General features: G+C 43.1%; 1 protein-coding gene across 2 annotated transcripts in view; it reads right to left on the bottom strand.

Annotated features, from left to right (window-relative positions):
* Window positions 1-22,693, bottom strand: part of FGF13 (fibroblast growth factor 13) — a 116,632-nt gene that overhangs the window by 32,638 nt on the left and 61,301 nt on the right. For both annotated transcript variants that reach the window (XM_072876978.1, XM_072876977.1), the window contains exon 3: window positions 19,301-19,404. In XM_072876978.1, coding sequence (XP_072733079.1) covers window positions 19,301-19,404 — 104 coding nt within the window. The remainder of the gene's footprint in view (window positions 1-19,300; window positions 19,405-22,693) is intronic.

Here is a 22,693-nt window from a genome sequence, read left to right as displayed (position 1 = left end):
TACTGAACTCATGCACATAGTGGGAGTCCTGTGGTACAGGAACAAGGACACACACAGGTGTTTTGGACACCGAATGCCTGCACCAGCCTTTCATCATGCAAAATTTTTGGGAATATGCATTGCTGCTCTTCAAGCAAATACATTCCTTATTCTAGCTTGCACTAGCCAAGAAGGATGAAAACTTACCCCATCTGATGGGAAACCTGAATTCTGCACCTTGGTCACCCCCAGACTGCATTTCAGCACGAACTCTGCTGCCTGGTGTTGGCTTGGACATGTCACCTGGTCGGGGGGACGCCTGCCCACCAGCTCAGCAGGACATTTGCTAATGCCCCCAGGACAGCTCAGATGCCAGGCACCACCGCCACGTTGCCGTGATGCCCTGTGATAGCTGAGGCTCACTGAGCTGCTAAAACACTTACGTGCTTGGATCTAAATGGAAAAGAGCGGTGGGGCAGAGCTAAAGCATCAAGGACTGAAGGTGGAATATGTCTTCAACAGACAGCCCCAACATTTAAATGGAACCTACTACTTTGATAGTTGCATTTACTTAACCTCCAGACACTATCCTGAGTGTCTAAACTTGCAGGCATTTTCCAAATGAGGCAGATGTTGAGCATACCAGCAAGGATGCTGGAGAGGGCAGATGAAGATACCAAATTTCAGTTGGAGGATTTTTAGAGCAGATATGTGTCCCCCGGCACCCAAAGCCAGCGCTAAACAAATTGTGTTCGTGCACCTTGATGAATTACATTAGTGCACCTGGGTTAGCAAAGAAACACTTGCTACAACCAACAGACTAATGGTACCATCCAAATCCCTGAAAGACAAAATATACATGGGGTAAATGGTTCCATTTTTTATTCTGCAACATATTGCATTATGAAAGGATTTCTCAGATGAGATTTTTCAGTATAATGCAATAAGCTACATGTGGGGGATGACAATTAATGAGAATGTCTTTCCTTTTACAAAGAACTACAGTACTTTGATTGATCTGCTGGGTTTAAAGGAAAAGCTAAGCATTTAAAATACATGCACACACACAAATACATGCTTTCCCAGTTTCCAGTCCTGGAAACAGAAATGCTGCAGGTCGATGCTGTACTATTGGCTCTCTGCTTGTAAGACCAGGGCCACAGCTAGGAAGATAAAGCACACAAATTGACTCATAAAAATGCTTTTATGATTAAAATTTTGCCCATAAAAATGCTTTTATGATTAAAATCCTCACCTGTCTTACAACAAATCTTTGCTTATGACTGGCATTTAGCCTTTGCAGTAATGCTGAATATTACTAACATGTTCCGACAGTCTTTGATTACAGACATTGCCCTAACCCTGATTTTTTGCCACCTTTACCCATTACAAGCAACACCACCGATAAGTAGAGCTCTGGCATGCCACACAGCCAAAGGAGTGAACAACTTCCAGATATATCAGCTTGCTGGATGCAGATTGCTTATTAAATACTGTTGTACAGTAAGTAACACAGCCAAGAACACCGATTTACTGCACTCCTGGCCTCTGGACAAACTCAGTATTTCAACGAGACTTCTCTGACTCTGACCCTTCTTCCCATGAGAAACTGCAACACTGTGGCTGCACTACGGGCACTGCTCTTGGTTATATCCTCAGTGGCACGCGATACACCGGAGATAACCAACAGCCCCAACAACTACAGGGCTGGTCCTTAAAAACTGGCAGTTTCACAAGCAAGTCAGTTGAACGGAGCCTCATTTCCCAGGGGCTGGGTATAAGCAGTTGGATTCTCTAGTGTCTAGTAAAGCATAAGTGTTGATGGTTCCCAACCTGAGGGCATTCCTGCTTCCCCAGTGGCTTCCATAAGAGTTGAGCTATACTGCAACAGTTCTTTCCTTATGGCCATGAGCAGGTCAGCTCTCTCTTCCTTACCCAGCTGCCTTATTTCATGAAAATTGCAGGAATGTAATAGCTCTGAAAACTGCACTCAGTCTGCTATATTTTGTCAGGATTGGTTAATGGATTTTAATGTTATTAGGAATAGAGTCAGATATATCATCAGGTGACCAAGCAGGCACACAAACACAGTGTGTACACCTAAGGAAACAAGGCAACATTGTTCTGATGTACTTCTCTCTGACAAATTTTGTAAAGAAATAAATTTAAATAAAATTCTCCCAAACACTGTATTTGCTTTTCAACAGTCTGATGTTAAGTTGCAGTAGCTATAACAACTTTCAGGGAAAAAGAAGTAGGAAATAAAGAAAATGAAAAGAGAATGTGGAAGTTTTTTAACTGGTTGTTATCTGTGCTTAAATAAAACCACAACTTTTGAGTCACCATGGTTTCTAAATCATCTACAATTTCCTTCTATACCGATTATTAAATACATGCACTCTCCAAGGCCCTACAAAATACACTTCACTGTTGTGCTGCAGTAAAAAAATCATTATATATAATCTGTTTGTAACAGGATTCATTACAACTGAAATGTTTTACTCTCCAGATAGTGTCTCAAAGATTTTTCTTATGAAGCACTTCACAGGAAAATTGCCTTATTTAAAAGGAGAAAAGTACATGAACAGGTGAATCTAAATTTACATCCCACCAGATGTCCTTGAGGTCCTATCACCAACCGCACTGATAAAATAAAAGCAATGGTTTCTGAAATGTAAATATCCAGTGCTTGCTGCTAGTCAAATCTTCCCGGAATTATTATACAGAATTTGGAGGAGAGTCAGCTGAAGTAATAGAGAAGCTTTAATATCCAAACCAAGCAAGCACAATTTTAATAAGGCACAAAAATACCTGTAGGTTTTCAGCTAATACCCATCCTCTTTGCACTGACAGTGTGGAACACTGGATGTGGGTCTCCAATCCTCCCTCATCCCTACATGCCTGATCTCAACCAGTCTTCTTGACTGCGCCAGGTACACAGATGCAGGCAGAGGGCTGGACTCAGATCCTTAATTTGCTTTCATCCACTGTAATGCACACAGGCAGGGGGAAAAAATCACTACAGAATAGCCAAGATCTTGGGAAAGGTTTCTTGCTCCACCCCACGGTGATAACAGCTCTACTGTGCATTGATTACTGAGCCCTAAAGAGGTATTTTCTTTTTTTCCAGGCTTAGATGACAGTACTTTGAACTGTCCACACGTTTGCATGTCAAGGTGTTTGCTAAGTGGGATACCAGGAGCCTGCTAAAGACAAAAGGATCATAGTCCAGGAAAAGGTCAGCTTGAAGAGTAATCAGATTTTTGAGTGGTTGCTTCCCTAGCCTGTGTGACATGCTCACAGAGACTCATAAAAAGAAAAGGAGATCAAGGGGTAGAGGAAAGGAGCTAGTGGAGAAGGGCATGCCTCATCTCCTTCCAAAAGCTTACAAACACAGCCCTGCAAATGGAAATACCAGTGTGAAAACCTGACCTCGCTGGAGTTAGCAATGGCTTTGACACTGATGGGCCATAGCTTGGCCAAGCACTAGCATTTCATCCTTCTATGTACTGCAGTCTCAGTGGTTCATGTTCAGAGATTTAAAAAGCAGGAGACATGAAAGTATTACTACTGCTCTTATCCTTTCCCCAGGACGCAACCAAACCGAACAGGAAGAGTTCAGCTATTTTTAACCAGCTTCTCTCTCTCTTCTACAAGACCTATGTGGACTTAAGTGCATGAGAACAGAGATGGCCCACGGACATTTGGGGCTTGCTTTGGCTCAGCACAGAGAAGATTGCCTAGCTGCAGCATTTAGCTCCCAATTTAATCTCAGATCTTTCCCCACCTCCTTTTTCAATAACGCCTGAGCTGTTGAGATGTCAGATTTTCATGCAAGCCAATTTCTGAGCTGTTTGCACATTATGCATAATGTAAACCTGTATACAACTATTTCATCAGTTTGGAGAAGAGGCTAAAGATACTGAAGTTTCCTTCATTGGGAGCTTCTGGGAGAAAAGGTCAGACCACCAGGACTCAGTGTGAACCTTTCACCTCTACGTGTGGCCATGCATTTTGGTTATACCCCACCTCGCCCTCCTCTGCAGCAATGCCCCTCTAGGAACAGGCATGAATTAGAGCAGCCTGGCTCACACCTACACCGTGTAGCTGCAGTCTCCTCAGCATCAGGCGATGCAGCATCCTGCGCAGCGTGCCACTTGAAATCAGGGGCCAGGCTCTGTGGGAGTGGCCAAGCACTTCACAAGGGGCAGTTCACTCACGCTTGAGAGCAGGTACGCAACATCCAAATTGATGGTGGATATCAATCACATTGAGAAATGAAATGAGCTCTTTAGAGCTGAACCACCACTTGGTACAGTGCTCTTTGTATTGTGCTTGCTGTAATATACGGTGTCACACAATACCATGTACTGATAAAACACTCTGTACGTGACAGAGTGACATGAATAGTGATAAATGCTGATGTGACTTGTTACGAGAGAAAGCAAGGTGTGCAAAATAAATGCTTGGAGAGGTGGATACCAGGACTGTTTGAAATGTGCCATTCCACATGCTCCCTTGGATGGTCCAGTTTGCTATTTGCACATCCCAGTGCAACCCTTCCTGCATCAGCAGCATGCTCTGAAGCAGTGACCGAGGACATTGCTCCAATAAGGGGGCCTTCCCAGAGCTGCTGGTATTACAAAAGGGCTACAGTGACTGCTGAGTGTCTGACCATCACTATTTCAACTGCAACCCCCTGTCATTTATTACTTGACCATAAAAACAAACCATTGGTGGGACTTGGCAGGCAAGGTTATAGCCTTGGAATGAGGTTGATGGATTCTGGATGTGGGCGTGAATGATCCCTGTGACTGCAAATCACAAAAAACTTGGGCTTTCTAAGCAGAAATACAATCCTTTACTCATAATACCCCAATTAACAAATACAGCCTGATCATAAGAGCAGCCTTCTCATAAGAATTTCTACTGAACAGGCATGGTAGCTTCTCATATGTGATAGACTGGAAGAAGCTTTCAAGAAGGTACGGATATTAACAGGTGACTGCTAGTCTGCATGCACATAACTTTTCAAGCAGAATGCTCCACTTCTAACTAGCCATAGCAAAGCATTATTCACACCCAGTCTTTTAGAGATGATGCAATTAGCCTCAGGGGCACGATTGCCTCCTAAATCTTATACACCAGTGTGAGCAACAGACTAATATCTCTGCACCAGTAGAAAATGTTGAGAAAGGGTTGAATGAGTCAGTAAGAACAAATAAATCATGAATTGAAATTAAATTCATGCTATGAAGTTAAAACACAGAGCTAGCTTTGTGGTGATTTCTATGTGAAAAAGGAAAAGAAAAAAACCAAGTAAGCTGTCTTAAATCCAGGTTGAGCCTGAGCCAAAAGTTTTACATTTGGAGAGATTGGGACTAGGAGAAAAGCCCTGAGTTCTGGCACAACTCTATTTCTATTGTTTGTTTGTTAGAAGCTTCCCTGCCCCGCCTCCAAATCTCAGCTGAAGTTTTATTCCAGGTTCCAGTATATAAGTACACAGAGCTCCACAACTCTGCTTAAAGGTTCAGGTGTTGTCCATCTCTATTCTCTATATATGGATTTATATCCATATCTTCTGTATAACAGATATGTTCCTTATCATTATATTAAGAAACTAAATGGTTGCAGCATCACGTTGGTAGTGATGCAAAAACATTATTTCAGAAGACTTTTTCCAAGGAAATAAAATGTTATCAGGCTTTCAGGACCTTGAAGATTAGAGAGAAATGAAATTTTTTGTAGCTTTGTGAACACACTTTTCAGGAAGGTGGAAGGAAAATGTATTTATCCATTTTTGAAGTAATCAATATAAACTTGCAAAACTCTCTACTTATAAGAGTAATTTGGGCTATTTACATATCCTTTGTATTTATTGCTGTCCTACAGAAATGGAAACTTCTACTGCCATCTCAAAGTGCTTTGATTTCAGTTTAAGAACTACGTGATCTGTAAAACCTCACAAGACTCTCTACCAACAGAGCTTTAAAAATGCCAAAACACCAGTCAAAGGACCAAACTCTTATCTTCATAATGTGTGTGACCTTGCTGCAGCTGACACAGTGATGGGTATGTGGAAGGTACAACCCGAGTGGGCGCAAGGCACAGGAAACTTTCAATTCTAGGTTACTCAACATTTGTTTTGAGAAAGAGTAGAGATGTTCGGATTTGGCCTTACTGTAGCAAACAGACTCCAGAGAGATCAGTCTAATGACAACTTAATTTTACCAACATTGCTTGACTCAGTAAAATGTACAGATTGGATAATTGCTATATCAAAAAGTAAAGGCCATAACTATCACAATTACCCACATTAACTCCAATTGTTTCATAAGAGAAGCAACTGCTGTTTAGAAGACTGTCAGAGCCAGAGGGAAACAAAACAGCTCAACAACAGAAAGCCTGGTATTAAATGAGAGGGAAAAAAATCACTTGTCTTCTTTTACTGTCATTCCTGTGATAATAAAATGAAGGGCTGCAGGTGCAGAGGGTTTGCCATTGGGTAGCAAATGAAGCTTCATCAGATGATTCACAGCCAAGCCAGGGTGACTGTACTCATCTTCTCGGTTAACAGCACAAAAGGAGGTTGGTTTCCTCAGTACAGATATTCCCAAGCCACTTGCAGATCAAGACTGCCTCCTTCTCAGCTGAAAATTTCAAGATCTTCAGGGATTCACCATGGTGAAATTACTGTATGACCTCTAAACATAGCACTGCCTGGGCTCTGTGACAGAGAAGGTGCATAAACACGTGCTTTTAGTGCTATCAAATCAATGCTGTTCAGGAAGATATATCATCAGTGCAATGGCTATTGGCTGATGAGCAGGGAATACCCTCTCCCTGCCACTGCTGCTGGACATAATTTTGTGAAAATATTATTTATAGTTTAGTTGTAAGAGCTACAAGTTACTTATAATAAATGCTTGCCATTCTGGTATTATTCCTACAAGCATAATTCAAGGAAATATAAACTGTTAGCACAACGCTTAGAGAGTACAGGTGTGTTTTGGCATCTCACTGATTAGAAATGCAAATTTGGGAAACAATTAACTAATGTGGTGGAAATCAACAATTTGCATAAAGCTCTTTCAAGGTCTTTTCTATCACAGCTGTAATAATTTCCCCAAGAAAAAGCCTAAGGAAGTCTGTGCTGAACTCTACTGCCCATGGAGCAAGCTCCCAGTCTCTCTGTCTAGAATACACATTAAATCTTTGTTTCACACAGAGGCAGCTAAAGCATAAATTAAAGTCAAGATTTTCAAAAATAGGTGAGTGAAGTTGGCTCCAGTTTCATGACGCCCAATGGTGGTAACACAAACTCAGTCATCCTTGCTCATCCGTGACACCAGGCATGCACTGCCTTTCACAGGAAGGTGTCAGAAGAAAGTATGCTGTACTAACTGGTGAACCTTATGATAACGCTCCTGGTGCCGTGATAGCACTGCAGAAAGAGCCTTCTGCTAATGTTCCCCCGCACCTGGACAACTAGAGATTTTCATATGCGTCTGCCAGAAAATTTTAAGTCCTAAAAGCAAATGTCCAAAAGTATAAGGGATTTGAAGAGAGGGATTATTTGTGTACAACACAACACCTGGTTCTGCACTTGCTGAACTATTTCATAGGAAAGCATTAGTCCAGCTACTGCATGGCTCAAAACAACGCCCTGGGCATTCAGTTCCAGAGAAGGCTCCAAGCCAAGGGATCAAGTTTTGCCCATGACACCGAACAAACCCTCTGGGCATCCAGGACTGAGGTCTGCTGCTCTCCCTATTCCCGATGACCATTCCAGGCCTTCCGACCTGTCTCCAGGCAAGCAGGGACTTATTTTAGTCATTAAGCTTCACTGGCCTCCTAAATGCTCTGTTCATTTTTTAATCACACAGAAATTTCATATTGCAAATCAATGGCTGTCTTGTCCAGATCCTGAAAATCTTACTCAGATAAATTAATTCTTCCTCTGGCAGGCAGTCAATGAAACTGCTTGCTTGAGTAAGGATTACTTACACAAGAAAGGGTTTGCAATATCAAGCCCATTAAACTCTTAGTTCATCAGGTGAAGGGAACAGATCTGCATTTCGAACTGTGTCTATTCCACTTATTAGAATTTCTTTGGCTTTTTTGTTCTGTTTCAGATCATTCACTTATTTACTCTGAGCTTATTGTGCCTTCTGTCAGTGTCAATATGGCTCAGCTGGCAGCAGATGCTCCTCTAGATCTGAGCACACTGGTGTGAAATAACGAGAATGGAATGAGAATTGGTATGAACTTTTGCCTAAAACCTGAACTGAAACCTTCATATTTATGAAACTCTGCTTCTAATTTGTGTATCAGCTCCATGAGGTATCCTCGTTTTAAAAATACATCGGGTCTTCCAGTTTAGTTGGAGGCCACGAGTACTGGTAGGGTGAGGAACAGCCCACTCTTTTCAGCTTGCTAGCCCCATTTTGATAAAACATTAGGTTCTGGAGTTGTTTGAGGAAGCATGCCCTCGCAAGTCCTTTGGGGTTTGCCCATTCCCAGCCAGCTCAAATGAAGGTCCCACCAACACTCGGATTCAAGAGGAACACTGCTATCTTGTAATAGGATTTTTTAACATCTGAAAATGCTCAGGGGATGAGGACAGAGGGTCTAAATTGACTCCCTCGTTAACGTGCATTCAATGTCATCAGAGTAAGGAAAGGGGAAGACTGCTTTATAAAGCAGACAGCCTCTTGTGCTGTGCTTCTGAAACTAGCTCTCTATGATTTTTAGATACCTCCTGAGGCTTTAAATAAACAGAACTGTACTTCACCAATTATCATGCCTGTTTTGCTTAGCTCCCCAGTGGATTTAATTTTAGAAGAACCGTACCGCTCAATATTCAGTGCTGTTTGGGTAAAATTACAAAAATGAAAAACAATGTGATAGCACCTGTAGCATCCACAGAACGTAAAATATGAAAGGTCTTATCTGTTCAATTATTTAAACCATCCAATCTGCTGGTAAAAGCTATTATATTGGCATTATATCCAAAGACTCCCTAATCCATTCTAAATTTTGGATTCCTTTGTTAATCCTAGATTGCCTAATGAAAGCAGTTCAGTATGGAAATGCAAGTTTCTTGATACAATTTTTATTCATCTGACTTGTTTTCTTTCCCAGACCCTTTTTAGATTTTCCATCCAGGAATTCAGCAGGCCTACCTCCAAGAATTAGCTTCTATTTGGAAAAGTTAGTTTCTGAAACAAAGGCTTCAAGGACATAAGATAAATATGACAAATTTCCTGTTTCCTTTGTCCCTGCCTAGCTTCTGTACCACACACCATGTTTATCCTGCTTTCTAGGACTCATACAGGTGTCTCTGGTTTCAGTACTGAGCAGTCATGCCAAGAGGATGGCATTCAGGCTCTCTGCGACTAAAGGAACAGCTTCCTTTGGAAACTCCCTTCAGTTGTGCTGCGGTTCCCAAAAGCAACCATAAAACTCAGAATCTTGGGGAGAACGAATCCTTTTTCTTGCCCACTGACTCCCCATCAGTTTTGCTTAGTAGACTTTTCAAAAGATGCCTCTTGACTGACAACACTGCAAATGCAATTTGAACTTTTACAGTCAAGCTGGATTCTCAGTTTTTGCACCTCATCACTTGCAATAAAAGTTCTGCCAGGAAAAGGATGCTTTCAGTGGGTTTGCAAGGATGTAAACGGCCAGAAAGCAGTAAACATTTCTCTTGAGGCTGCCAAGTAGGAACAGAACTGAATTCACTTCCTCTTAGCACTGTCGCAACTGCAGGGCTACATGAAGATAAAAAGACACAAAAATGTGTTTAATAAAGTCACTCCAAATACCCGCACATGACAAATCTGTTCATGATGCCAGCCTGCATTGATGGATGGTCATTTTGGGGAACTGAACTGCCCTTTACTTACTTTTAGCACAGAGGCTGCCAAATTTTGTTTGTCCTAGCACTGCTGCAACAGCCGAAGCTCCGGGTCCTGCCCTGCAGCAACAGGCACACACAAGAACAGGCGTAGGAACAGGCATATGCAGGAACAGGCACACTTCCATCTCCTTGTTCAGCTTTTCCTTGCAGCCCATTCTCACCCCAGTCCCATACTCTCACCACAACCACTTTTTTCCCTGCATATCCTTAACCAGGGTTAACTGACACTTTTGGGGTATTTCTCATCAGAGCACCCACAGCCTCCTGAAAACTAACCCATAAAGAAAACATCAACGGGACGCAGCAACAGGACTGACCAGTGAGGGCTCATCTTTCTCAAGCTGTTGGCTTGTCATTGCCTAACTGCAGATGCCTATGGGAGAGTATAAAAAACCAGGGGATTTTACCCCAATATTTTCCCAGCACACTTCCCCAGCCCCCGGTGAGCTATGACTCAGGACATTTCTAAGCCAAACATGACATCACTGGATTTTGCAGCATTTTTCTTTCAAATATTTGCCTAAATGATATTTGAATCCACAAAAATGATGGCATCCTCGTCATCCCATTGCAATGAGTTCCCCAGCTGAGCGATGTGCTGAGTGGAAAACACTTTCTGCAGATTTAATAAATGTGTTGAAACCTTGTGTTTCAGTGTCATCTGGGGTTAGTTTCTACTCAAGTTCTGAGTTTGTTTTCCAGTACCAACCAACTCCTGTTGGTTCGGGGAGTCCTTGGAGACCGTCTTTGATTGCTCCAGCATCCTTGTTTAGATGTTCATCTTCGCATGGGCATTTACAGCTAGCAGCAGGCTGCAAGTGCCATCAGGGTGAGCCATCTCCTTGGCAGGTTACAGAGCGAGTGTAAGGAGGCAGAAGTGCTGCTGAGTCACTGTGACAAGAGCTGCTCATTAGCTCAACCTGCAGCACGAGAGGGAGGGGAAGCCCTTCTGGGCAGAAGAAGGGAAGGCAGACAGCTTTCTAGAAGGAAAGGCAAGCGTAGGAAAGAAGCTGAGGTTTCATAATGGTACTTCCTTGTAATTAAGCCACATTTTAAAAAAACAGGGTAAGTTTGGAAAGTTATCTTGCTTCTGATCTTGAAGATATTTCATACATATCAGGAAAAAAAAAAGCAACAACTCAAAAATCCACATAAATACTAACATACATATTTTCCCAGCAAACTGCAAAAGAGCCCAGCCCTACAGGGAGCAGGCACACATATCACCCCGCAGGCACCTACACCACTGGTCACAGCGTGTAGCACCCACACCAAATTTAGGAGAGGAAAGCGGCGCATTTCTCATTGGCTCTGCTGAATCATAGCAATGTAATCCGTCGTTTGGCGATCTGAATATACAATCCCAACTGAACACGCCGAGAACCTGGCAATGCTCTTATTCTCAAGCTTTGCAACTCACGCCGTCTGCTCAAGTCCTTATCTGCTTACAACTCTTGCTTGCCAAACACTCTTTGCAACGTGACGGCGAAGAGTTGTGAGTAGCCTGGAAGTCCTGGAATTCAGTATTCCTTGTTTGCTGGCATGGGGCCGAAACGCAATGCTGGAAGCAAGCGGTGTGTGATCCAGGTGCCAAACTATCAAACTCAGGTCCAGCTCCAAATTCTGCCAAGGCTTTTTTTTTGGCATCATGCTGGTTTTGTATCACTGTGACCCCAGCAAGCAGCACAACGGACTGAAAAAACAGGCCTTATGAGCTACATTGCCACATTTCTGAGCTTGCTGAGACCCAAGCTTCTGCTCTGAGCAACATCTGAAGTCTGAGCTTATAAAGACTTTCTGTCTTTTCGCCCAAGGACTTTAGCATTGATTAGCAAATGACTAACAAAGAGAGTGGATGCACTTTTAGTCTTTTATCTACTTCACATATATATTATTTATCTCATAGGACATTGAAACTGTTCTTGCACAAACAGCAATTTCACTGCTGATTTTTAACAGCCACTCTGTTAGGAAACCATTGCACAGGTGTCTAACTGCAGGTCTGTCAGGACCTGTGCAGTGCACAGTCCTAAAGCATCACTTTCTCATGCTTGGGCTCCTCTTATGAAGCCTTGTCTTAGAAGGTGTTGAGTATCCTCAGCTCCCACCACCTGCAGTGAGGGATGCATGAACAATGGCACCTCTGTGGATGGCAGATGCCTGGAGGATGACTTGTAGAGAAAAGCAGCATAATAGCTCCAAGACTTTCAGCTTGCTGAGTCTCCTAATAATTCTCCCGTGTGAGGGTGATGCCCTCCCCCCTTCTCTGCTGGAGACAGCAGGAATCTGTCCTGTCTCCCAAAATCTGGAATCACGCTAAGCCCAGCAGAGACAAGCACCTGAACAAAACAGCACCCATCTCTCCACCCCACCACTCAGCAACAGCACATATCATTAAGAAAGACCAGCACATATCTCATTAAGGAAGACCTGCTGCAGGAAAACACTCTGCTTCCCCAGGGACTTGACCCCCAGGAGCGTCCCGCATCACGGAGCGAGGCCAGACAGCCACAACAAGCTCACTGACAGGCTGCTGGTCCCTTCAGCAAAAGGGGACAAGTCTGTGAGCAGTGGGCTCTACAGCTACACTACTAGGCACAGTCCAGCTCACAAATAACCCCAAAATCTCACGTTCAGATTCCCTGGTAATGGGCTGAGCCTGTGAGCACAGCCTGAGCCAGGGAGTGCCCATCCAGGCAGCGTTCAGGAGCCTGTGATGCTGCATGGAGACCCACCAGGCTTCTCCCATGCCAGGCACCAGCCAGCATCCACCTCTGCGCTGCAACATTGCCGTAAGACTGAACCGAAGTACAATCGTTTGCATCTGCTGAGCTTAGCTGCTGGCATAATTTAGAGCAGTGTCCACGGCTGAAGGTGTCAGAAAACATTTATCAGTTCAGTCTGGTCCTACAATGCCTGGGAACCTCCTTAGAGCATGCTCCTGTCCCAGCGCTGATCCCACACCTCGCCTGCTCGCTCTCCCACCTCTGCTGTGGGGCAGCAGGAGCAGTCAGGGCTGTCAGCACGACGCCGGGTCGTGGGAGGGCCAGACCAGCCCTCCTCACTGTGAGGATGTTGCACATTTATCCAGCATAGAGAAAGGTGTTGCGATAAAAAGAAAAATGTGCTGCAGCTGTATCTAAGACCCTATCACTGAAGAGGATGAACTATATTAAGGTATAGTCTACACTTGAGCATTCATGGTAAAAAATGATTTATACTGACATGCAAATTTAACTAGATGAAGCTTTTGATTATTTCCCTATCTCTTGGTTTGTGCTATTTCCCTGAGGTGGAAAAATGCTCTTTGCCAGTAATTCATTATAAATGCCCCAGCCATTCCCATTAGCTACAGCAGGTCTCCACTGCACTGCTCAGTATTAAAATATGCACAAACTTCTCTTCTCTCCAACTCACCAAAACCAATTTTTGAATCACTCTGAGAATTTAATCACATTTCACTTCTCTTGGCTATAATCAACGTGCATGCTTCATACAATATTTACTTTCTGTGCAGGTCCCAAACTTATATATGACAATCTATTTTACATACAGAGGACAACGTTAGCTGAATGCTCTCTTAGGGTAAATTATATATAAAATTCTGCACAGGGTATTATATTAAAGTGCTCCTTAAACCCATGCTAACTCTGTACCACGTGCATCAGACAAGAAATGGCAAAATTAAGCCACATACAGCAGCTCTATTAACTCAAACATATTGGACATCCTGGAATAGCTAACAAAGCAAGCATAAACAACTCTGCCATGTAGCATACGTCCTAATACCCATCCTACAAAAGGCTGGATGCCCTGAATTTCCAATAGATGAGTTGAAAGGCTGCAGGAGGGAGGGACAGACTGGGCCCCATCATACACTGTCAGGGCAAAGGACTACTCTTAGACAAGGGCTCTGTCTACCTTGCCGAGCAGCAGCAGTGCAGCCCAGAGGGAGCAGATGGGAAAGCTGGTGCTGAGGACCCGACCTTCAGATCCCATAGACTGTGGGGGCTGCTTCGAGTGAGCAGCCATCCGGTCCCAGGGACCATTGGTGGCAGAAGCGCACTGGGTGTGCCCCTGCGGGCATCACTCAGCCCAGGGACAAGCTGGGGAAAGGTTCAGTCCCGCTGCTCAGCTCCACGAAGTGCTGCTGGGGAGCTAGGCATTTCTGGCAGCCCGTGCGTGGGGATGGGAAAGGGAAAGCCAAACCGGGGACCCCTTTGAGTCCATGCTCTCCCCTACACCTGCACACTGGTCAGCCCACTTGTCCCAGCTGGGAGAAGCTGTAAACTTACTTGCATATGACACTATTAAACCGAATGTGGCAAATCACAGGAGCCCAGAACAAGATGAGATGGGAAACAAGTGCTCTTCACAAGCCGAGTGGTATGGCTCCTGAGACTGGCCAGAAGGATGCAGTGAGCAGCACATATTTAATTTTACTGTTTCTGACAATGTATCCAGGCTAAACAAGCCCACAATTACGTGGGCTGAAATGTTCTACGGGACAAATAGGCATTTCACTAACAATCATTAAATGATTTTTAAAACTTGGACATGATGGTTCATGGAAAATACATGGCTAGATATTCTTAGGTTATTTTTTTAAATTTTCTGTATTTTGGGTTATGTTTCAGCCTATGCAGAATTCAAGCAGTACACTCAATTCTCTTCACCTACATACATGCCTTCCCTTTAACGAACTTCACTCAGCTGCTGCTCTGTATCACCGTGAGCCTCCTCTGTCAAATCACAATCACTTTAATGAGAAAGCAATAGCTCTAGGACTACATGTCTGACAAACAGATCCTTAAAATATTTTTCACTCTTTTGTTCAAGACAATAAAAGAACACAAGGAATTCGTAGGGTATGAAACCTGAAAAACTAATGTGTAGCATATATGGTGGTCATCTGGAAGATGTGGTCATTCATAGAAAGAAAAACAACATAAAATAAAAGCCATCCTAAAATACAAAAGGGCATGATTCATTATGTGGTTATGTAAGACAGCAGTGCCATAGCACTGTTTAAGTCATCTCCAGTAGCATGACACTGGTGTAAGAAGGGACGAATCAAGCCCTGTGTTTTCATTTTTAAAGGATGTTCAAGCAGCATAGAGCAGGAAGAGCTATGGCTTCAAATAGCTCCTGACAAGGTCCCTCCAAATAAAGTCGTAAGGGTGGGTTCAGCTGGGGAGACACAGTCACACAACTCCCATCGACTTTGGTAGGAAACTGGCTACACAAAAAACCCATTTCAAATGTCGCGGTGTTAGATGCTATAAAGATGCATTTTCCAGCCGGTGTGGAGAGGAGGCACACACTGCTCAGAGCGTGTCGGGGCAAGCAGTGGCAGCACGGCAGGCTGCGGGGAGGACCAAGGTCGCTTCCCTTCCCTGCCGTCCAGGACTTTTAATGCACTTCTACAACAAATGTAGATAATTATATATTTATTTTAACGTAGTATCTTTTTTTTGCTTAGCTGAGTTGTTCCCTTGTCCCCAAGGAGCTTTTATCATTACATTAAAGATCTTATTTTTGCTCTGAGAGATGCCACAAACTATCTATAAACTCTGGCAGCCAACTAGAGATATCAGTTCTCTGCAGATTTATTATACGTCACTGATCCCCTCATGGAGCAAATTCACCTCATTCTTGAGTAGAGTCACTGGATCAGAAGCAAACCACACTGCAGACTACCTTTGAGGGCAGATACCTGAATCTCCATCCCGGCAGACTGCTAGGGAGGAAGAGGCAAGGCCAAGGCCGGAGCTCAACAAATTAGCAAACTGGATCCACAGATATTCTCCATCTGCCAACAACTGTAATAGATTGTGGCTAGGGCATTTTTTCTGCATGTGCAGAACACTCAGAATCAACTAAGTCAATTCTGTTGCTGCACAGCCCAAACCTAAAAAATATACCACAAAGAACAGCACACAAGAATTCACCACAGTCACTAAAAGGAAAAGAAACTGTGATTTAATATTGCAATTTACTCCAAGACACATGGAAATGGGACACCTGGTGTTTTAGCCCTAATGTCTGTGCTTTCCTGTGTGAGTGTGGGAAAGCACTTAGCTGAGCATCCGTTTATCCTCCCATAAGCCAGATGTCTTATTTACCTATTTACCAGTGGGGTAATTGCTGTGGACTTAATGGCCTCCGTATCAGGCGCAGTGTTTTAGAAGTGTTTCATGCTAAAAGGCACTATCAGGTGTAAGGCACAGACAGCAGCACAGGGTGAGGAACAGAGATGGCACGTTAGTAGGGTATTTTTCAAACCATTTATCAAATTAATCTATAACCTTCGGCAACGCAATCTGAAGGAAACAGTTCTGCACAGACATAAGCGTGACTGAAGCGCTAGAGTTGCAATAAAACCGAAAGCAAGCGATCATGACATAGACCACAATATTCTCTCTCCCTATTACATTGCATCATCAATGCTAATTTCATCAAATGCATAATTTCTCTGGAAATGGTACAACTATCTGTTATAGTTATCTACAATTTAAGTACATTTCTATTTTTCCCTATATTCTTGCTTCAGGAATTTGACAGTGTTTTGTGGGGCTTTTGCTCCTGATCAATCCCGTGTTGCCATCTGTCTGCTCCTGACAAATCCCATTCAGAAACACATCCCTGTAAGGGCTTGGAAACCCTCAGGATGTGTAGATGGATGTCATTTACTTGAGCTGATCTGTTCCCCAGGCTCCCTATTGGCATCCCTTGAACAGGTGAGTGTTCATCTGGTATAAATCAGCTGAGCTCTCTTGGGACTCATTTACATCAACCAAGAATCCAGCCCAAAATACAGAACTAATTTCCCATGTTTCAGACTGTCAGACTGTATCCCCTGCTGAAAGGACCATTATCAGCAAAAGAAGTGCTAGAAACACTTAAAAAATGGTGCTGGAACTGCAAGTTTGGCAACCTTTTGCACAGCAAGTGAATCATAGAATCATAGAATGGTTTGGATTGGAAGGGACCTTTACAGGTCATCTCGCCCAACCCCCTGCAAGAGCAGGGACATCTTTAACTACATCAGGTTGCTCAGAGCCCCATCCAACCTGACCTTGAATGTTTCCAGGGATGGGGCCTCCACTACCTCTCTGGGCAACCTGGGCCAGTGCTTCCCCACCCTCATTGTAAAAAATTTCTTTCTTAAATCCAGTCTAAATCTGCCCTCCCGTAGTTTAAAACCATTGCTCCTTGAAGTAGGGGCAGACGCTCCTCACTGGCCCTTGTCCGTTCCCTGGGCACGTCGATGGAGATTTGAGGTAGGTTTTGCCCGCCAAGACAGTTTCTTACCATTATTGTAAAGGACAAAACAACCAAACCAGAAGGCACCAGGTGATAAACCCAAGATTATTGAGAACCTGGGTGGAAACTTTCTTTAGAAAAGTAGATCAACATTAAATGGACACCCGCCTTTGTGAACAGTATTTAAAGATATGAATTTGGGACACAACAACATGACAAAAGTCTGTTTAAGGCCTTGCCAAACCCATCAGGTTCAATAAGAATAAAAGAATAAATGTAAGAAAATATAGCTGCCCAATAAAGAAACAAAAATGACCATTGTTACTGAGGGGAAAATAGAGGGATGTCACCAGTTAATTTTACAATAGCACAAACTTTTACAATAGCACAAAATTCACAGATACTAAAGGATTCAAGGAAGACACTATTCATGGTAACATATGAGACCACTTGAAGAACTATCCCTAATCAATGCAAATACCAAAAATTACAACCAAAGTCAATCTCTGAGCTCTGCCTAAGATGCCTAGATACCTATCAAACTAAAAGCTGGACTTAATCAAAATAAGGGTTATATTCTGCTACTCCTCCTCACATTGAGGGATACTAGAAGTGATACTTCAGTCTCTCAGTGGGCCCTTTGACTTCAGGGTTATGTCTCATAATGAGAAGTTACTGCTCTGTTGTAGGTTAACAGTGGCAGAATCTGCCCCCATCCCATTTTCTGCATCTTTGCAAAAATATACCTGATTCTTCCAGAATACACGCAATGAAAGAACTGACCTACTCAAACTGAGCACGTTCGCTGTGCACAGTGAGGGAATTTTGCTTCACGTACAAACCGCTCTCTCCCACCCTGAGACGCGACTCGAGGTAACGCTCCCTGAGGCAGAACTGAGCCCGCAGAAGCCGGCACGGCGCAGTGCTCTCTCGGCGAGTGGGCAGCCAGAAAGGAGTGCAGCTGAGGATGCTCACATAAATGAAAATGCACGGTTCAGTCAAAGGTACATTTGCAGTGCAAATGTAAATGACACTGTGCAGTCACAGGACCGTGACTACACGGGATTAAGGGGACTTTGCATGAGCTGGCTGTGTGGCTACAGCCCTGCGAACAGATCTGTGGATTAACCGCGCTAAGCAAATAGCCAGAGCAAAAAGAAAAGCGGAGTTCAATGCCATTCACTGAAATTTTACTTTGTCCCACAGCATAGCCAGTTCTAATTTGCTCTTGCTCTGGCAGATACAAGAGGAAAAATATGCAAAGCTGCCCCTTGTCCCAGCTGTCAGGATTGCAAAACAACTGAGAGATTTGAATAAGTTTACTTAATTGTTATCAGTATTAAAGGTACCTTAAGGGAATCATTCTTAGAAGAGAATAATTTGTACTAGATAATAAATTAAATTTTCCTCTATTTTCCTCCTTTGGAAAAATCTATTAAGACTTTATAATTAAAACTCCTGAACACAGTTCAACTCAATGTTTTTAATTGAAAAATTGTCTATTTTTAAAAATGTCCTTTTTTCTTTTTTTCATAAAAACACTGTTTGCTCTCTTGAGAAATGCCACTGAAAATTATTAACTGACATTCTTCATCAAAACTGCTGAATGATATATTTCTTTTCTCACTCAGCAACTTAAAGCCATAAGATTTTGGCACCTAATTCCATTTCTATTTGAAAATCCTAGCCAAACAAAAAAATTACTTTCTTGAATCCCTTTTAATAACAGTAATAGAAATTATATGGGAAGACATAAAACCTGTTCAGGCATGCGTGTGATTCACAAAGTTGTCCCTTTCCCTCTGTACTCCACGCTGATTAGCACGATCAGTCCACAGTGACCAAGAGAGAGCATCCTTTCTGTTTGGGGTTTTGGTTGTGTTTTTTTAATTTATTTCTCACTTTGGGATCAAAGTTTGCATCAAAGGCACTGCAGTTTGATTCTGTACGTCCATATATATTCATAACGGAAATAGAGTAATAAGCTAAAACCGGAATATCACCACTATACAGAATTTGCTGGCAAATCCCATCTCTATAGGTTATAAACAGATTCCCTAGAACAGTAAATTATTCATTTACTAAGTTCTTACCATAATTTCAGTGAGAACAAAATTAAAATTGTTTACTTACTGATGTGTATAGGTATCCTTCACTGTTCATTGCCAGATATAATTTTGTTTGAACCCCCTGAATCGCCACCACTCGTAAACCCACAGGTATGAGGTTAAACAAAGCTAGGAGAGAAAGGAGATGGAGAGCAAAATTAATCCTTTAGAGCATACATCTTAGATAGTGAATTAAGCTATAATTACCAGAACCAAATAAAAAAATGCCCATTCATGCATACATCAATTGCTGCGGGTGCTATAGGACAGTACTGCTACTATTGTGGACTTCTATAGCAATTTCCACCAATAGCTCGGAAATTATCTACAGAGGATATCGACATATCTCCCCCATTCTGAAGATGGTGAATTGGAGGTACAGAGCGCTAAAATGACTTACCTGCCTCATGAGCAGAATCCAGGGTCTGCTGAGTAGAGTTGAACATACTTAATTTGGTTTTGGTTTTTTTCTGACAATAAGTGGGGAAAAAAAATTATAATCCAAAAACAAACAAAAAGTTTTTCAAGATGATCAAAACCTTTTTTCTTTGGCAAATTCAGATAAAATTCAGTAAACATTTTTGACCAAAAGAAAGGAGCAAGATGAAATTCAGGAAAGTTAAAAACCTTCAGTAACATCTCAAAATGTTTCCACGCAAAACTCACAGGGTTTTTTTTCTCTTTTTGAGAGGAGAATGGGTTTGAAAAAAGAGTTAAATAACTTCAAAATTAAATGAAATGACAGCATATTAATTAGATCAAGCCCTAAATCTGTTCTTTCAAAATTGAGCTGCTTCGAATGTTCTGCTTGCATTTATGCTTCTATACATGCTAAGAGTGGCAGTATTTATAAGCAGAGAAACATCTCTTCAAAAAATGAAGATTCCAATTTGTAAAGTGGCAAACTAAAAAAAAGAAAAAGCAGAGCTCTGCCATAGCTTAGATTCACGGATACGTTAAAATTGAACACAAGTAATAACGAGTTGAATATAGTACTCTGTGTTCAACACGCAGGATTAAAAATAATGGGGAGTTAATACAATTTCCAAGAACTGTTATCATAACCCTAAGCATCTCCTTCCAGTCTGTTGTATGAATGCAGAGATAGGATGAAGTAACGCCAAACTGGCTCTTATTTCCAATGGTTTATTACTTGGCTGTAAAGCTCTGGTCTGCTTCAGGCTGAAGTTTGGTATTTATGGTCACTGTTTGAAGCCAATTTAAAACTGAATTATGATTTTGAAATATTTTCATTATTTTCAAAAGTATAAGCTAAGAATTATGACCCATTATAAATTCCTTTCTCAGCCTGACAACCCCCAAATGGTCATATTTAATTAAAAGAAAATTTGCAGCTTGCCAGCATTTAATACAGATCCTAAATTCTGGGTGTGGGGTTGTCAAGAGTGTATCAAAAAAGGAAAAAGCAAACGTATGCATGTCTTACTTTGATAAAGGCACGGCCAGAAGTTAACGCTGTGCATTGGGGATGAAGCACTAAATTCTGGTGAAAACAGCCTCTGTTCCAGCAGGCAGCTGGACCCCCAGCTCCGTGTGCTGTCCCAGGTTAACCTGAGCATCTCAGCCCTGTGGCTGGGTGAAGAGGGGATGCTGTGGGCTCTGGGGGGCCGGCGGCCAAGGGACACGCTCAGGGCTGGGCTGAACCTGCCCGGCTGCCCTGGCACACCGCAAACTAGGGGTGCTCTGCTCCAAGGCTGGGGCACCTTTGAGCACTGAATTTCCTACAATAGTCACATATATCAGAGCAGGTGGAAATATCCAGAACTAACAAATAAATGTAGGAGATCATAAAATCATACCTATGTTTTTCTTTCGCTCTCATACTCATGAGTGTACACACAGACACAAACACACGCACACACAGCCCCTCGGCATACTCGCCTGCAAGCACAAAATCGACAGAAATGGCTTTCTCTTCACCGAAACAAAATCCTCTAGTTCTATGCAGTTTTTGGCAAACAAAACTTAGGTTTTCAGTACGGGAAATGCTAAGGGAAATGGATTTCTCATTTGTTCTATCAAATGCTTGAATTTATTTGGGGGAGAAAATATTCCCCGTCTGACTCAGTAAATATTCCCTTGGAGAGCCCTCTTTTGCAGTTCAACCCCCAAAAGCAGCATCTGATCTCCATGTAGGCAGGAGAGCACAATTTAAAGCTCAGTATCCAGGCAGAACCTGGAGGCCTCTTTTGAAAGGTGCTTTCTTAATGGCTTATTTACAAGTAGGGCAAGTGTTTGGGTATTTTCAGCATAAGGGTACGAGTACGGGCTCCACAGTAAACAGTGCTATGAACCTGTCAGTAGACCAGCGGAGGACAGAGCAAAGCCTGGGACAGTCAAGAAGGTACAGCTCACAGCCACAAGCCACAGAGAAAGGTTTTAGTGAGCGATTCCTGGCTGTGCTGTGCTGGGCAAAGTGAGCAGAGATATGAGGCTGAGCGACTCCTGCCAGGGGAGGGCTGGGGCACCCACTGCGATGGGTGCTCAGCTGCTTCCCTCAGCAGCTGAACATGTTTTCCTGCCATAAACGTACATGCTCTATTTTGAGGCAAGACGAGGGCTGGGCACACTCAGAAGCTGGTTTAGGCATCGGTGGGATTAGCAGCTGCTGTGGCACAGACTATCGGAAGTTGCAGAAGAGCTGTGGGGGAGTAATGCTGGCTCTGCTGCCGACTGCCTCTGCTGCAGGGGAGAGGGACCGGCTGTTGGAGGGGTGCACAGTTAATCTGTCCTATGCCAGCACAGACAGACACACAGCCAGGCTGCCCCAGCTGCTGCCTCCAAGGCGAGGGGACATAGGCACTGCACCAAGAAAGGGGACTGTCCCCTTTAGCAGCAGCCATTGCTCCCACCGTCCTTGCACAGCAGCAAGTCCCAGTCCTGCTTCTGTAACAGTGAGTGGCCTGTCTGTGACCAGCAAATGCCGATGGGGCCAACAGCAGAGCCACGCAGCCGCCTTCTCTGCAAGCCCCCAATGCCATGGACAACAGGTTTGAGATGCTATCGCATTTCTAGCGGTTGACCCTCACGTGGGCAGCTATGGCAGAAAGGGTGAAAAAAAAGCTACAGGAAAATAAATTGTTTGCTACTACAATCAGTTTGTGGTAGCATAAGATAATGCAAAGTTATTTGCATCCTAGCCTTTCCCTATTACATTTGTGCTGTGTAAAATAAGGACGTAATATCCATGGTAATGAAAAACTTGGCGATGCCTAAGGGAGAGATGATCTTTGCTATAGCCCTTGTACAATACAAGCTCACAGAGAATTAGAGCTGCAAAATAAGAGGCAGCGGGCCACAGCTGGATTTATGAATGTATACATTACTGTGAGGTCTATGCCATCCTTGGCTTGGCCACCTGGACCTTCGTACGCTTTCTGCAGGATATTGTTTCCTC

Source organism: Ciconia boyciana, chromosome 12 (assembly GCF_034638445.1).
Source record: "Ciconia boyciana chromosome 12, ASM3463844v1, whole genome shotgun sequence".
Classification (NCBI taxonomy): domain Eukaryota; kingdom Metazoa; phylum Chordata; class Aves; order Ciconiiformes; family Ciconiidae; genus Ciconia; species Ciconia boyciana.
This window is presented reverse-complemented; position numbering and strand designations above follow the sequence as displayed.